Consider the following 16,844-nt stretch of genomic DNA (forward strand, 5'->3'; position numbering starts at 1 on the left):
GTCCGCCTGCCGATGCAGGGGACACGGGTTCGTGCCCTGGTCCGGGAAGATCCCACATGCCGTGGAGCGGCTGGGCCCGTGAGCCATGGCCGCTGAGCCTGCGCGTCCGGAGCCTGTGCTCCGCAATGGGAGAGGCCACAACAGTGAGAGGCCCGTGTACCTCAAAAAAAATAAAAATAAAAAAGAGAACACAAACAAAAGTGCTAAGAAGTAAAAATAACAACATTAACAGACCTGAATGAACATTTCCCATGTTCCAGGTATTGTTTTGAGCGTATTTCAGGTAGTATGTAGTACAATACTTGAAGGAAAGCCCAGGCTATGCACAAAGTATTATCAGAATGTGAGGGAGAGAGAGGGGATGTAGTGAAGTGGGCTCAGATGATGAAGAGCCTGGAATGGAAGGCTTAGATTTCACTTTATTGACAAGTCAGAGCCAACGCACAGAAAATAACGCAGCCAGAGTTCTAGATTAGGATAAGTAACCTGGATTAAAGAAGGGAGAAACTGGAAGTGGGGAATGTAATAAGCCATTTTAAGTGGAAGTTAAGCAAAGACCTGAATTCAGTAGGTGGTAGTGGGAATGGAAAAGAGAAAACAAACAAAAGACACATGCGAGGCACTGGGAAAGTAGACTTGTGAGCAAATGGTGACTTATATGGCTGAAAAATTCCCCACTGAGGGATTAAATGAATGATGGTGCAATGACAAAGTCAGAGAGTGAGAACTTGTTGGCGGGGAAAATGATGAATTTGGTTTGCACATACTGAATTGGAGCAGGCGGTCACTTCTCAGAAGGGGGTATCAAGCAGGCAATTCCAAATGTGGTACCACATCTCAGGAGGAAACTTGAGGCAGGGAAAACTCAAGCTTCTGGAGTAGATGAAATTGCAGAAGGACAACACAGAGAAAGAAGAAATGAACACACAATAGACTGATACTTAAATGCTAACGCAAAACATGTATTAGCCAACAGGTTTGTAAAATTTTAAAAATTCAAATTTATTAGGTTTTATTAGTAACACAATTACACAGACTAAAGTTCAGGAATTCATCAATTATGGTCACCAATATGTGCTTCTTGTGGCGTTTTAAACTTATTTCTCATGATTCAAATTGATTTACAGGATAGTTGAACTTCATACATAGCTTCATAATATGAATACAACAGGTCTTCCATCCATAAAATTAATGAAAACATATCTTTCCTCAAAGGCACATAAAGAATCTAAACTAACACATTTGAAGGATTTTGTTAAGAAATTTTTGAATTTCTCTACATTACAGAGAAGAAAAACAAATCCCCAAAATGAAACGGTTATACACACACGCGCGCGCGCACACACACACACACACACAACCACAAAGAGACTTCAACAGAATGAGAGCACACAACTAAATTTAGAAACTACTTACCCGTGAAGCTTACTGAAAGACTAACTTTTTCAAGATGAGTAAAAAAGAGAAGTAGGGTATGGAATGCTATTCACTTTGCTGAAACAAGGTCATAGAGACACACCATGAATAATTAAAAATGACTATCAAAATTCAGTATCTAGCAGAAATGTAACACTTACTTGAGGATACACACAATCACTGACTTAATTAAATCCTGCTACTCATTTTCTAAGTGTAATTGCCCATTTCATTCTCAGAAATAATAGCACAGTTTAAAAAGAAATAATACAAACTCAGGCAAGTGGAGGCAATTTGAATAATCTAAGGGAAAAAAGTAATTTTAACATAGCGTGATAATTAAATTTGAAACTAGTTACTTACATATATGAATTTAAAGCTTGCATTTTATCATCAGCAGAATATTCAAAGATCTTTCTTGTTATCTTCTAAACAAGGAGCTATCATGTATAGTAGGTACAAGGGATTTCCCAAAGGAAATACGCAAATGAATGTCTCAAAATTCATTATGCTAACTTATTTTTTACCCACAAAAATGCTCTCACACCCACCTAAACTTAGTTATAAATAAGTGTATAAAAATCTGGCATCACCTTTAAGGCAATGCATGAATACCATCCAAATATTAAAATTCAAAGTGAAAACAAACCAACCCAATAAAAATTAAGAATTTATAATAAGTCTGTAAGTATATCCTCAAAAATCTGAAATTTGTTTTCAAACCAAATCTAATGTAGAATCAGATTAGCATGCATTCTTAAAAGAAAAACTGAAATGCATACGATGTTTAACTGATCCAAAGGCAGGTATACTCCTCCACTTGAAGAACGTTTCAATGAAACGCATTAAATTTAAAGAACAAATCATGTTATTAAAATAGTCTGTGCAATGTTTGTACAAATAACATTTTTATGATTACAAGTATACATATAATCAAGACAGGGCTGCAGTGTGTCCTAATATTAATGACTGTACTTAAAAATTTACAGGATATGAACATAAATAAAGCTGTTTAAAACTGGCAAACATACTAGTCTTTCAGTACAAAGTACTTAATATTTCTGTTATTTCCCAAGCCATCACGCTAAAATCATAAGTTGCCACTCTTAATACCTAAAAGTAATGTGGAAAACTAAAGTCATAAATACATGTATACATACATTTGCATATTTACACTTACACAGAAGTCATCAGTACACTAGAGTCCAGCTTTAACACTGCCCTTAGTTTCACACTGCAGGACCACCTCTCACATTTAAGAAAGGACCTTCCATTACTTCCAGTTAAAAAAAAACAACAACAAAAAACCAATTTTGGTCAGGTCCCAGATGCGTTTCCCATATACTACATTCTGTGTTGCTGCAAGACTCTAGTGTAGAGAGATCCACATATAAGTACTCATTTGGTTTGAAAATGCATTTTACCATTTACTGCAAAACTCAGAAGAGACCACAATCTTTTAGATTATTTTTTATGATGACATCTGTTACAGCATCAAAGACAAACTGCACATTCTTGGTATCTGTGGCACATGTGAAGTGGGTGTATATTTCCTTCGTGTCCTTTCTTTTATTGAGGTCTTCAAACTGACATTGAATATATGCAGCTGCCTCTTCATATGTGTTTGAGCCTGATATGGGAAAAGGAAAGAAACATAAGGCGAAGTTAAAATGAGTATACCACTAAGCAACATGGACCTTAAAATACTGACATCAGTTTCTTATGTGTAAAATATGTGGACTCTATAATCGTCTTTGCCCTTCGAGACTAAGAAACTATTTCTTCTAAGTGAAAAATACCCAATGTTAATCACCCTGTAATGACTATAGGTTACCCTTAAAAACAAAAAACAAAAAAGCATGGTATTCCATGTTCCCTATGATCTTTGTTCCTGCCTCAATCTCCAACTGTCAGAGTCCCTTTTTTTCTAACCCCTTACACTCTACATCCTAACATGGTGGCAGCACACTATTTCACTTCTAAGCCTAGTAGCTGGATCAAGAAATGTTGGCCGATGCTGATGGGTATTTTTTATTCCCCTTCCTATATATACATTAATTAGCATTTCTCAATTTTTGTATTCAAAAACTGTACAAGGGTCTACAATGTGGTTTATGCCTACGAGGTTACAAAAAAGTGAATGACACACTTCTGCTTTCAGGTGACTGAAGACTCCTGAGTACAACACTTTGATGCTTGGCAGTATCTAAAGATAATCACACATACTCTGTGACCCAAGAGTTCAGTTTTCCAGGTGTGTCCTTGACAGAACTATACACATATGTTCACTAGAAGACACATAGAGACTGTTAACAGCAGAACTTCTACTTTAGGAAACAATCCAAAAGTTCATTAGCTGTAGACTGGCTACTAAATCCTGGTGTATATTCATACAATGAGCTGCCATAGAGAAATGAGAATAAAAGAACTACTGCTACACACAATACTATAGATGAGCTTTATAAACATACTGTTGAACAAATGAAGGCAGACACAAAACAGTATATACTGTAAACAACTAATGTTTAGAAAACAAGTTTGGAAACAATCACAATTAATCGATGAAGACAGAAGTCATAATAGTGGTTAACTCTTTGTGTGAGTAGGTGGGTGGATGGAAGTTGATCAGTTAAGACTGGGGAGGGGCATGACAGGGTTTCTGGGGACCTGGAAATGTTCTATTTCTTGACCTGAATGGTGCATATTATCAGTGTTTTCACTTTTTAAAATTCAGTAAGTTTCACATTTGTGCTAAGTATGTGAGTATCTATATACTTTATCTCTATAGTTCATATATGTATACATATGATACTTTAATAAAATGTTCCTTTGAAAAAAACTGTTAATTCTGTCTCTTGCAGTAATAACACAAAATTATATGCCTGGACTTCAAGGTCCTCTGTTACCCAGCCTGCTTGGTAAAGCCATTCTAAGACCCTCTGTTCCACATCTGAGGCTCACTCCATGTCAGGAGGAAACCTGTATTCAAAGTACCACCTGTGTTACTGCAGTGCTTTCCCTCCCCTGTACTTCACCAGCTGTTTTCATAGCTTGGCTATTCTAAATAATGCTGCAATGAACAGAGACGTGCATGTATCTTTTCCAGAAAGTGTTTTCATTTTCTTCAAATAAATACCCAGAAGTGGAATTGCTGAGTCATATGGTAGTTCTATTTTTAATTTATTGAGGAATCTCCATATTGTTTTCCATAATGGCTGCACCAATTTACATTCCCAGCAATAGGGTACAAGGGTTCCCGTTTTTCTACGTCTTTACCAACGTTTGGCATTTCTTTTCTTTATGATAACGGCCATTCTAATGGGTGTGAGGTGATAGCTCATTGTGGTTTTGATTTGCGTTTCCCTGATTGTTAGTGATGTTGAGCACCTTTTCACGGACATGTCGGCCACTGGTATGTCTTCTTTGGAAAAATGTCTATTCAGATCCTCTGCCCATTTTCATAGTGAAATTGTGTTTTTGTTACTGACTTGTATGAGTTCTTTATACAGCTGGCCCTCTGTGTCTGTGGGTTTATAACCAGCAAACATGGAGGACCAACTGTACTATGCCACTTTATGTAAGGGACTTGAGCATCCGTAGATTTTGGTATCTATGGCAGGTCCTGAAACCAATCTCCCAAGGATACTGAGGGATGACTGTACATTTTGGATATTAACCCCTTATCAGATAAATGTTTTGCAAATATTTTCTCCCATTCCTTAGGCTGCATTTTTATTTTGTTGATGGTTTCCTTTGCTGTGCAGAAGCTTTTTAGTTTGATGATATCACTCAACTTGTTTATTTTTACTTTTGTTGCCTTCGCTTTTGGTGTCAAACTTAAAAAAAAAAATCACCACTGTCAAGCTTACTGCCTGTGTTTTCTTCTAGGAGTTTTATGGTTTCAGGTCTTACGTTCAAGGGTTTGAGGTCTCACGTTCGAGTCTTTAATCTGTTTGGGTTTATTTTTGTGTATGGTGGAGAAAGCAGTCCAGTTTCATTCTTTAGCATGTGGCTGTCCAGTTTTCCTAACACCATTTACTGAAGAGACTTCTTTCCCCGTTGTATATTCTTGGGTCATCTGTCATAAATTACTTGATCATGTATACATGGGTTTACTTCTGGGCTCTCTATTCTGTTCCCCAGATATATGTGTCTGTTTTTTATGCCAATACCACACTGTTTTCATTACTGTAGCTGTGTAATATAGTTGGAAATTAGGGTGCACAGTGCCTCCAGCTTTGTTCTTCTTTCTCAAGATTGCTTTAGCTTTTGGAGTCTTTTGTGATTCAGAATTTTAGGACTATTCTCTTTCTGTGAAAAATGCCATTAGAATTTTGAAAGGGATTGCACTGACACTGTTAGACAACTTTAGGTAGTACAGACCTTTTTAACAATATTAATATTCCTCCAATCCATGGGCATGGAATATCTTTCCATTTATGTGTATCTTCTTCAATTTCTTTCATCTATGTTTTAGTTTTCAGTGTACAGGCCTTTCCTCTCCTTGGTTAAATTTATTCCTAGAAATTTTGTTCTTTTAATGCAACTGTAAATCTGACTGTTTCAGTTTTTCTTATAGTTCATTACTCGTGTTACAGATTTTTGTATACTGATTTTGTATCATGCAACTTTACTAAATTCACTGATTATGCGTTTTAAGTGTTTTTGTGAATCTGAGATTTTCTATGTATAATACCATGTCTTGTGCAAATAGTGATAATTTTACTTCTTGCTTTCTGATTTGGATGCCTTTTCTTTTTCTTGCTTAAACTGCAGTGATAGGACTTGTAAATACTGTTGAATGAAAGTGGTGAGACTGGGAAACCTTGTCTTATTCCCTATCTTAGAGGAAAAGCTTTCAACTTTTTACTGTTGAGTATGATATCAGCTATAGGCCTTTATTATATTGAGGTACATTCCCTCTGTACCCATTCTGTTGAGTTTTTATGCTAAATGGATGTTGAATTTTGTCAAATGCTTTTTTTTTGCATCTGTTGAGATGATCGTGTGATTTTTAGCCTTCATTTTGCTTTGCAGACAGTGAACTATATGCTTGCATAGTTGTGGTGCAATGATCCTTTTAATGTATTGCTGAATTCAGTTTGCTAATACTTTGTTGAAGATTTTTGCATTTATGTTTATCAGGGATATTGGCCTGTAATTTTCTTTTCTTGTGGCATACTTGCCTGGTTTTGGTAACAGGGTAATGGTGGCCTGGTAAAATGAGTTATGGAAAAGGAGAGAATGCTTCCAATTTTGGAAGCGTTTAAGAAGAACTGCTAACAATTAATTCTTTTGTGTTTAGTAGAATTCACCAGTAAAGCCATCTGGTCATGAACTTTATTGGGAGGTTTCTGATTACTGATTCAATCTCCTTACTAACATAGGCTGTTCAGATTTTCTATTTCTTCATGATTCAAACTTGGTAGGTTGTATGTTTCTATGAATTTTTCCATTTTCTCTAAGTTGTCAAAATAAGTTTAAATTTTATCTCTTAAGTTGCTAGCAGACAACCATATACTCTACAAATCAAATTTTAACTTATTAAATCATAATAAGGTTGGTACTTTGAAATTCTAAAGCAATAAACAATGTCTTCTTGACTCACAGAAGCTAATACAACCTCTAAATTAAAAACATGTTTTGAGAAAACAGCTTGCCCTGAGTGCATGGCTCAATTTGCTGTAGCTATTGTGGGCAGCTAGTTAGATTACTGAATCCCTAGAACTACAAGATACATTCCTCAACTTGATTTTATGTTTTGGAAAAGAATGACTAGGGGGAAGGTGACAGATATTTTCTAACGTGATAGAACTGTCTTGAATAAAGGTTAAGTACAGATGATAATCTGGTTCAATACTGGAGAACTGGGTGCCTGGTGATATAATTCAAAGGGAGATAAAGGAGATTTGAATAAAAAAAAAATAACATGAATTCAGTTGGAGTCTCAGGTGCTAAAAAACATGGACAGATTCAACAAGCAGTTGGAAATGCAAGCCTGAGTCTCAACAGAGAAATTAGAGTTGACAACTGAATTTATCATGCTGAGAATAAATATGACTATGAAAGAATGGAGTGCTAGAAGATTATAAGACTACAGATGGAATCTGGTGAAATGCCAAAATGTAGACAGATAAAAAGAGGAGAAGACAGGAGCAGAGAGAGGTAGGGGATCAATCAAGTGAGTAGTCTGGAGGCTACAATGGGTTCTCCTATAGCAAACATAGCCACAGGGATTAAGAGTTGAGGGTGCAACAAGAGCTGACAGCATCAATACTTAGCGTGTGCAATGAAGTTTTTAATTATAGTCTTAACACTGGGACTATGAAAGAATTATGTAATACTCTCCTTGCTCACAGAGCCTGAGATCAGTGATTCTTATTAACTTGACAACGTACGAGAAACATTTTGAACACAATGCGTACCTGGCAAAAAAAAAGAGCTAACAACTATCTTCTTGGCTGCTCTAAAAATCCCTGTAAGTATGTAATATCTGAGGATTGATCTGGGTCCTCTGATAATATTAGCACAAAAGGGCTACTTCACAATAGAAAATGACAAAGATGAACTGAAAGACAGGAAAGTAAAGGCCAAACGGAGCCACCTTGATTCTGGGGAACTTCAATCTTGGAATTAGAACTATAAATAATTTTATTCCTATAAAGCACGAAAAATGTTTCTGAATAAGGTGACTTAGGACACTGACTTTCAAAAAGAAAACAAAACTAAGTTAATTCTGTGCAATTATTTCAAAGTATAACTTTGCGATACATAGAAAGGGCTGTAGTAATGAGAGGAGGATCATACTGATGGGAGACCCTCCTGCTTTGCCTCCACTGAAAATATATAATTAAATGTATTCTGGTTGTTAATGTCCTGGATGCAGGAGTGCAACAGACTTGGGTCTGGATTTGGACTCTATTGCTTCATTAAATCACAGTGCTCTCACCTACGTAAGTGGGATGTGAAAGCACTGATATCATATGGTTGTTTTAACACTGCCTGTGAAAAGGCAGTACAATTTACTGAATACAAAATTGACAAATTTTGTTTATAATGAAACAAATTCCTGCGACTTGGGCAGCAGTGGGGGAAGCCGGATTCCATGACAGCAACAGCAGGGATCATGGCAAGAATCATGGCTTGAAGGCTGCCCCGGGTGGTCTCATCTTCCTGCAGCTTGTAGGCTTAGTGGAGCTGTTAACAGAGGCGGCGGTCACCCGGAGCAGCAAGAGTAGCACCAGCAAGCTCCTTCCCCTGGAACTACACTCAGCGTCGCGGCATCAAGATGCCATTTGTCTCCGTGTGGCTGACAGGGACTTGGCGCCTGGGCCTGGAGGCAGGCCTGAGCAGCTGAGGTGGGAGAGCCGAGTTCAGGACATTGGACCACAGAGACCTCCTGGCCCCATGTAATATATCAATCAGCGAGAGGTCTCCCAAAGATCTCCGTCTCAACGCTAAGACCCACATCTACCCGACAGCCAGCAAGCCAGAGATCTCCATCTCAACTCCACCCAAAGGCCAGCAAGTTCCAGTGCTGGATGACCCATGCCAATCAACTAGCAAGACAGGAACACAACCCCACCCGTTAGCAGACAGGCTGCCTAAAATCTACTAAGTTCACAGCTATCCAAAAACACACCACCGTACGCCGCCCCTCCCACCAGAACACAGGCACCAGTCCCCTCCACCAGGAAGCCTACACAACCCACTGAACCAACCTCACCCAGTGGAGGCAGACACCAAAAACAACGGGAACTACGAACCTGCAGTCTGCGAAAAGGAGACCCCAAACACAGTAAGTTAAACAAAATGAGAAGACAGAGAAACACACAGCAGATGAAGCAGCAAGGTAAAAACCCACCAGACTAAACAAATGAAGAGGAAACAGGCAGTCTACTTGAAAAAGAATTCAGAGTAATGATAGGAAAGATGATCCAAAATCTTGGAAATAGAATGGAGAAAATACAAGAAACATTTAACAAGGATCTAGAGGAACTAAAGAGCACACAAACAGTGATGAACAACACAATTACTGAAATTAAAAATACTCCAGAAGGAATCAATAGAAGAATGATTGAGGCAGAAGAACAGATAAGTGACCTGGAAGATAACATAGTGGAAATAACTATTGCAGAGCAGAATAAAGAAATAAGAATGAAGAGAATTGAGGACAATCTCAGAGACCTCTGGGACAACATTAAACACACCAACATTCGAATTACAGGGGTCCCAGAAGAAGAGAAAAAGAAAGGGTCTGAGAAAATATTTGAAGAGATGATAGTTGAAAACTTCCCTAACATGGGAAAGGAAATAGTCAATCAAGTCCAGGAAGCACAGAGAGTCCCATACAGGATAAATCCAAAGAGAAACATGCCAAGACACATATTAATCAAACTGTCAAAAATTAAATACAAAGAAAATATATTAAAAGCAGCAAGGGAAAAACAACAAATAACATACAAGGGAATCCCCATAAGGTTAAGAGCTGATCTTTCAGCAGAAACTCTGCAAGCCAGAAGGGAGTGGCAAGACATATTGAAAGGGATGAAAGGGAAAAACCTACAACCAAGATTACTCTAGCCAGCAAGGATCTCATTCAGATTCGACAGAGAAATTAAAACCTTTACAGACAAGCAAAAGCTAAGAGAATTCAGCACAACCAAACCAGCTTTAAAACAAATGCTAAAGGAACTTCTCTAGGCAGGAAACACAAGGAAAACATCTACGATAACAAACCCAAAACAAATAAGAAAATGCAAAGAGGAACATACATATTGATAATTACCTTAAATGTAAGCAGATTAAATGCTCCAACCAAAAGGCACAGACTGGCTGAATGGATACAAAAACAAGACCCGTATATATGTTGTCTACAAGAGACCCACTTCAGACCCAGGGATACATACAGACTGAAAGTGAGGGGATGGAAAAAGATATTCCACGCAAATGGAAATCAAAAGAAAGCTGGAGTAGCAATTCTCATATCAGACAAAAGAGACTTTAAAATAAAGAATGTTGTAAGAGACAAGGAAGGACACTTCATAATGATCAAGGGCTCAATCCAAGAAGAAGATACAACAATGGTAAATATTTATGCACCCAACACAGGAGCACCTCAATACATAAGGCAAATGCTAACAGCCATGAAAGGGGAAATCGACAGTAACACAATCATAGTAGGGGACTTCAACACCACACTTTCACCAATGGCCAGATCACCCAAAAAGAAAATAAATAAGGAAACATAAGATTTAAATGACACATTAAACAAGATAGACTTGATATTTCTAGGACATTCCATCCAGAAACAACAGAATACACTTTCTTCTCACGTGCTCATGGAACATTCTCCAGGATAGATCATATCCTGGGTCACAAATCAAGCCTTGGTAAATTTAAGAAAATTGAAATCGTATCAAGTATCTTTTCCAACCACAATGCTATGAGACTAGCTATCAATTACAGAAAAAAGTCGGTAAAAAATACAAATACATGGAGGCTAAACAGTACAATACTAAACTACCAAGAGATCACTGAAATCAAAAAACACCTAGAGGGCTTCCCTGGTGGCGCAGTGGTTGGGAGTCTGCCTGCTGATGCAGGGAACACAGGTTCGTGCCCTGGTCTGGGAGGATCCCACATGCCACGGAGTGGCTGGGCCCGTGAGCCATGGCCGCTGAGCCTGCACGTCCAGAGCCTGTGCTCCGCAATGGGAGGGGCCGCAGCAGTAAGAGGCCCATGTATTGCAAAAAAAAAAAAAAAACCCTAGAAACAAATGGCAATGAAAACACAATGACCCAAAACCTATGGGATGCAGAAAAAGCAGTTCTAAGAGAGAAATTTATAGCAATACAATCCTACCTCAAGAAACAATAAACATCTCAAATAAACAACCTAACCTTATACCTAAAGCAATTAGAGAAAGAAGAGCAAAACCCCCCGAAGTTAGCAGAAGCAAAGAAATCATAAAGATCAGACAAATGAAAAAGAAATGAAACAGAGAGATCAATAAAACTAAAAGCTGCTTCTTTGAGAAGAAAAACAAAATTGATAAACCATTAGCCAGACTCATCAAGAAAAAAAAGAAGACTCAAATCAACAGAATTAGAAATGAAAAAGGAGAAGTAACAACTGACACTGCAGAAATACAAAAGGATCATGAGAGATTACAAGCAACTCTATGCCAATAAAAGAGACAACCTAGAAGAAATGGACACATTCTTAGAAGAGCACAACCTTCTGAGACAACCAGAAAGAAATAGAAAATAAAAACAGACCAATCACAAGCACTGAAATTGAAACTGTGATTAAAAATATTCCAACAAACAAAAGCCCAGGATCAGATGGCTTCACAGGCAAATTCTATCAAACATTTAGAGAAGAGCTAACACCTATCCTCTCAAACTCTTCCAAAATATAGCAAAGGGAGGAACATTCCCAAACTCATTCTATGAGGCCACCATCACCCTGATACCAAAACCAGACAAAGATGTCATGAAAAAAGAAAACTACAGGCCAATATCAGTGATGAACATAGATGCAAAAATCCTCAACGAAATACTAGCAAACAGAATCCAGCAGCACATTAAAAGGATCATACACCATGATCAAGTGGGGTTTATCCCAGAGATGCAAGGATTCTTCAATATACGCAAGTCAATCAATGTGATAACCATATTAACAAATTGAAGGAGAAAAACCATATGATCATCTCAATAGATGCAGAAAAAGCTTGTGACAAAATTCAACACAAAGTTATCATAAAAACTCTCCAGAAAGCAGGCATAGTGGGAACCTACCTCAACATAATAAAGGCCATATATGACAAACCCACAGCCAACATCGTTCTCAGTGGTGAAAAACTGAAACCATTTCCTCTAAGATCAGGAACAAGACAAGGCTGTCCACTCTCACCACTATTATTCAACATAGTTTTGGAAGTTTTAGCCGCAGCAATCAGAAAAGAAAAAGAAATAAAAGGAATCCAGATCACAAAAGAAGTTAAACTGTCACTGTTTGCAGATGACATGACACTATACAGAGAGAATCCTAAAGATGCTACCAGAAAACTACTAGAGCTAATCAATGAATTTGGTAAAGTAGCAGGATACAAAATTAATGCACAGAAATCTCTGGCATTCCTATACACTCATGATGAAAAATCTGAAAGAGAAATTAAGGAAACACTCCCATTTACCACTGCAACAAAAAGAATAAAATACCTAGGAATAAACCTACCTAAGGAGACAAAAGACCTGTATGCAGAAAATTATAAGACACTGTTGAAACAAATTAAAGATGATACTAACAGACGGAGAGATATGAGAGATATACCACGTTCTTGGATTGCAAGAATCAACACTGTGAAAATGACTACGCTACCCACAGCAATCAACAGATTCAGTACAATCCCTATCAAACTACCAACGGCATTTTTCACAGAAGTAGAACAAAAAATTTCACAATTTGTATGGAAACACAAAAGATCCAGAGAAACCCCTTACCTAAATGTAAGGCCAGACACTATAAAACTCTTAGAGGAAAGCACAGGCAGAACACTCTATGACATAAATCACAGCAAGATCCTTTCTGACCCACCTCCTAGAGAAATGGAAATAAAAACAAAAATAAACAAATGGGACCTAATGAAACTTCAAAGCTTTTGCACAGCAAAGGAAACCATTAACAAGATGAAAAGACAACCCTCAGAATGGGAGAAAATATTTGCAAACAAAGCAACTGACAAAGGATTAATCTCCAAAACATACAAGCAGCTCATGCAGCTCAATACCAAACAAAAAACAACCCAATCCAAAAATGGGCAGAAGACCTAAACAGACATTTCTCCAAAGAAGATATACAGACTGCCAACAAACACATGAAAGGATGCTCAACACCACTAATCATTAGAGAAACACAAATCGAAACTACAATGAGGTATCACCTCACACCAGTCAGATTGGCCATCATCAAAAAATCTACAAAGAATAAATACTGGAGAGGGTGTGGAGAAAAGGGAACCCTCTTGCACTGTTGGTGGGAATGTAAGTTGGTGCAGCCACTATGGAGAACAGTATGGAGGTTCCTTAAAAAACTAAAAATAGGACTACCATACGACCCAGCAATCCCACTACCTGGCATATACCCTGAGAAAACCATAATTCAAAGAGTCATGTACCACAATGTTCACTGTGGCTCTACTTACAATAGCCAAGACATGGAAGCAACCTAAGTGTCCATCGACAGATGAATGGATAAAGAAGATATGGCACATATATACAATGGAATATTAGCCATAAAAAGAAATGAAACTGAGTTGTCTGTAATGAGGTGGATGGACCTAGAGTCTGTCATACAGAGTGAAGTAAGTCAAAAAGTGAAATACAAATATTGTATGCTAACACGTATGTATGGAATCTAAAAAACTAAACAAAAAAAAAGTGGTTTTGAAGAACCTGGGAACAGGACAGGAATAAAGACGCAGCTGTAGAAAATGGACTTGAGGACACAGGGAGGGGGAGGGGTAAGTTGGGACGAAGTGAGAGAGTGGCATGGACATATATACACTACCAAATGTAAAATAGATAGCTAGTGGGAAGCAGCCGCATAGCACAGGGAGGTCAGCTCAGTGCTTTGTGACCACCTAAAGGGGTGGGATAGGGAGGGTGGGAGGGAGACGCAAGAGGGAGGGAATATGGGGATAGATGTATACGTATAGCTGATTCACTTTGTTATACAGCAGCAACTAACAGCGTTGTAAAGCAATTATACTCCAATAAGGATGTTAAAAAAAAATGCAATAAATGTAATATTTCACTTTCACATTTTTCAACCAAAAAAATTCTTGAGACCTTTTTTTTTAACAGTGAGGATGGAGTGAGGGTAACTTGTATCAAGCTAAATTAACCAAGCTTCATAATGTTTAGATTTAGAGATGAGATAAACTATTGGTAGTCAAACTTTTTTTTTTAGGCATCGAACTTTCTTCATTAAAATAAAATAAAGCCTTATTCAGAAACCCAATATGCAAAACAGATGAAAGCTAAATTACTCTGCCTTAGGGAGGGAGAAGTTGAGTGTGGAGGGGGGCAGGGGGTGGGGGGTATCACTGTTCCTTGCACCCACTTTCAATAGCAGCCAGGGAAGTGTTCCAAGGAACTAAACTTAACCAATGTTTTAGCCCAACTTCTGATTTCACAGATGGGTAATCAGGGGTAGTGAGACCCCATTAACTGCCTTGTTCAAGATCAAAGAGCTAATTATGGAAAAGCCAGGACTGCATCTCAGGTCTCCTTTTCTCACTGCAGACCATTTTACACAGTAGTAAAATTAAAGTACCACTAACAGTCTCATTACCAAAGCCTGGATTTCTTGTGAAACCTTTCCCGACTCCCCTGAGGAGTTAGCTAACTCACAGACTCCTTTCTAATTTTTCCCCCTTCCAATTACTATCCATGTTCCTTTGTACTCGTGTGCTGCACTGCTATTGTGTATTTGTTTGCTTAGGAGTACCTCTGTCTTTGACATTAAGTCAGTGACCAGAGACACATTTTATTTATTGTGCATCACACAATACCTGACATAAGATCTGTTAACTGGATGAACCAATCAATACCGTAAGTTTATGAAGACTTGGAGTCATCATAGAAAATTATCTAACAGCTTTTCCCTAAAATGAATGTTATTTTCAATCATCTCACCCACAACTCAAGGAACTACTTGTGCTTGAATGCAGTTTGATAAATAATTTCTCTTAAAGGTTAAGAATTACTAAGCCAAAAGATTCAAATCGACAACTGAAATCTTGCCTTAGGGGACGTTCACTTAGAAATATACGAGCTGACAAGTTATCTACAGAAAGTAAAATACCTGCATATTCTGGATAGCATATAGTGAGAGGGCTCTTCTTGATTTTTTCTTCGAAGAGATCCTTCTTGTTTAGAAAAAGTATAATAGATGTATCTGTAAACCATTTGTTGTTACATATGCTGTCGAACAACTTCATGCTTTCATGCATTCGGTTCTGTAATAGAATACAGCCAGTTTGTCATAATGGCAAGGATTTTAAGAAATATTACTTTTAAAAAATGAGCGTGGAAAAAAAAAGTATGGTAATACAATAGAACTTAGCTGAAAAATAGGTAACATCCCACAAAAACATATTTTTGCCATTTAAGAACAAGCACACACTTTGATTTTAGGCGAGATGAGTGTCTACATCACTCATCACTCAACCAGTACTTGCTGAGTGCCGGCAGCGTGTCACTGTGCTGCAGGACCCTGAGATCTAGAAATGCAAAGTGCAAACGTTTCAAAGGAGACCTCATTATTACAGAGTGAATTGAAGTTTCCATTAAAAGATAAGTAGAGTTTTCTAAAGATTAATAAATTAAACTGAAAAAGCTGAAACACAATTAGCCCAATACCCTAAATATAATGGTATATGAGGGAAGGAAACCTCCAATTCCTGTTTCCTGCCCTTCCAGTATCTGTGGTTTCAAAAAGGGCACTAATATATTTTATAGTGCCAGAATGACAGAAATGAACATGTGCACTACACCTACTGCATGATAATTGTACATAACTTATTTTAATAAAAGAAGCTGACACTTATAGCTTTTTTCTAATTAAAAATATTTTCCCCAGATTAATGGTACACTGAAACACATCTGAAAATTACATGACAGTAGCAAAGTATAACAGAGATCAAGGATTACTGAGCTGGCAGAAGTAATAAGAAAAATAAGCCTTGGACTATAATGGAACTAACTTTATTTTCATTTAGTATGTAGATACCAGATCTCATAAATGCCTAGTTATTAAGCAACTAGGGTTGAGGTGAGATTAACTTTTTGTGTTTTCCCTTTTTTCAGGATCCATCTGTTCTTTGTATTCTAAAAGGGAAATATACTAAACAAAAGTTAGAGAAAACAGCCTGAACTTTCAATTAATTTAGGCATTAGTAAGAATTCTTCAAGAATTTTTCACAGAAAAATTCTTGGCAACATCTCCAGCTCTTCATATGCCATGCTCAATCTTTAAAAGTGGTTCTACTTGCCATTTCTTCATCTTCAGCTAGAACCAGGTCATAGTCACTCAGTGCCACACAGAAGATGATGGCGGTCACTCCTTCAAAGCAATGAATCCATTTCTTCCTCTCAGATCTCTGTCCTCCCACATCAAACATTCTGTAAGAGGAAAAATAATGAGTTTGACATCACGCTGAATGTTCAGAGGCTCTGAGGAGTTCTATAAAAATCAACAAAAAAGCTCCAAATCGCACAGGGAATGTGGGATGGAAAGAAAGGAGAAAAGGATTTTATGGGAGGAATATAATGTCACAAATTGATTTTCACAAAGTAAAAAAAGTCTGCTGGTTTTTAAACCATTTTGTTTTTATCTCACAGTAAAACAAAACAAAAAAC

At 37.6% G+C, this 16,844-nt stretch overlaps 1 protein-coding gene across 2 annotated transcripts in view; it reads right to left on the reverse strand.

The window, feature by feature from the left end:
• Positions 1-977: 977 nt before the first annotated feature.
• Positions 978-16,844, reverse strand: part of GNAI1 (G protein subunit alpha i1) — a 90,065-nt gene continuing 74,198 nt past the window's right edge. For both annotated transcript variants that reach the window (XM_060157211.1, XM_060157210.1), the window contains exons 7-9: positions 16,478-16,607; positions 15,289-15,442; positions 978-3,046 (exon numbers count right to left, since the gene is read on the reverse strand). In XM_060157211.1, coding sequence (XP_060013194.1) covers positions 2,856-3,046; positions 15,289-15,442; positions 16,478-16,607 — 475 coding nt within the window. In that variant the 3' untranslated portion in view covers positions 978-2,855. The remainder of the gene's footprint in view (positions 3,047-15,288; positions 15,443-16,477; positions 16,608-16,844) is intronic.

This window comes from Lagenorhynchus albirostris, chromosome 8, assembly GCF_949774975.1.
Source record: "Lagenorhynchus albirostris chromosome 8, mLagAlb1.1, whole genome shotgun sequence".
NCBI lineage: Eukaryota > Metazoa > Chordata > Mammalia > Artiodactyla > Delphinidae > Lagenorhynchus > Lagenorhynchus albirostris.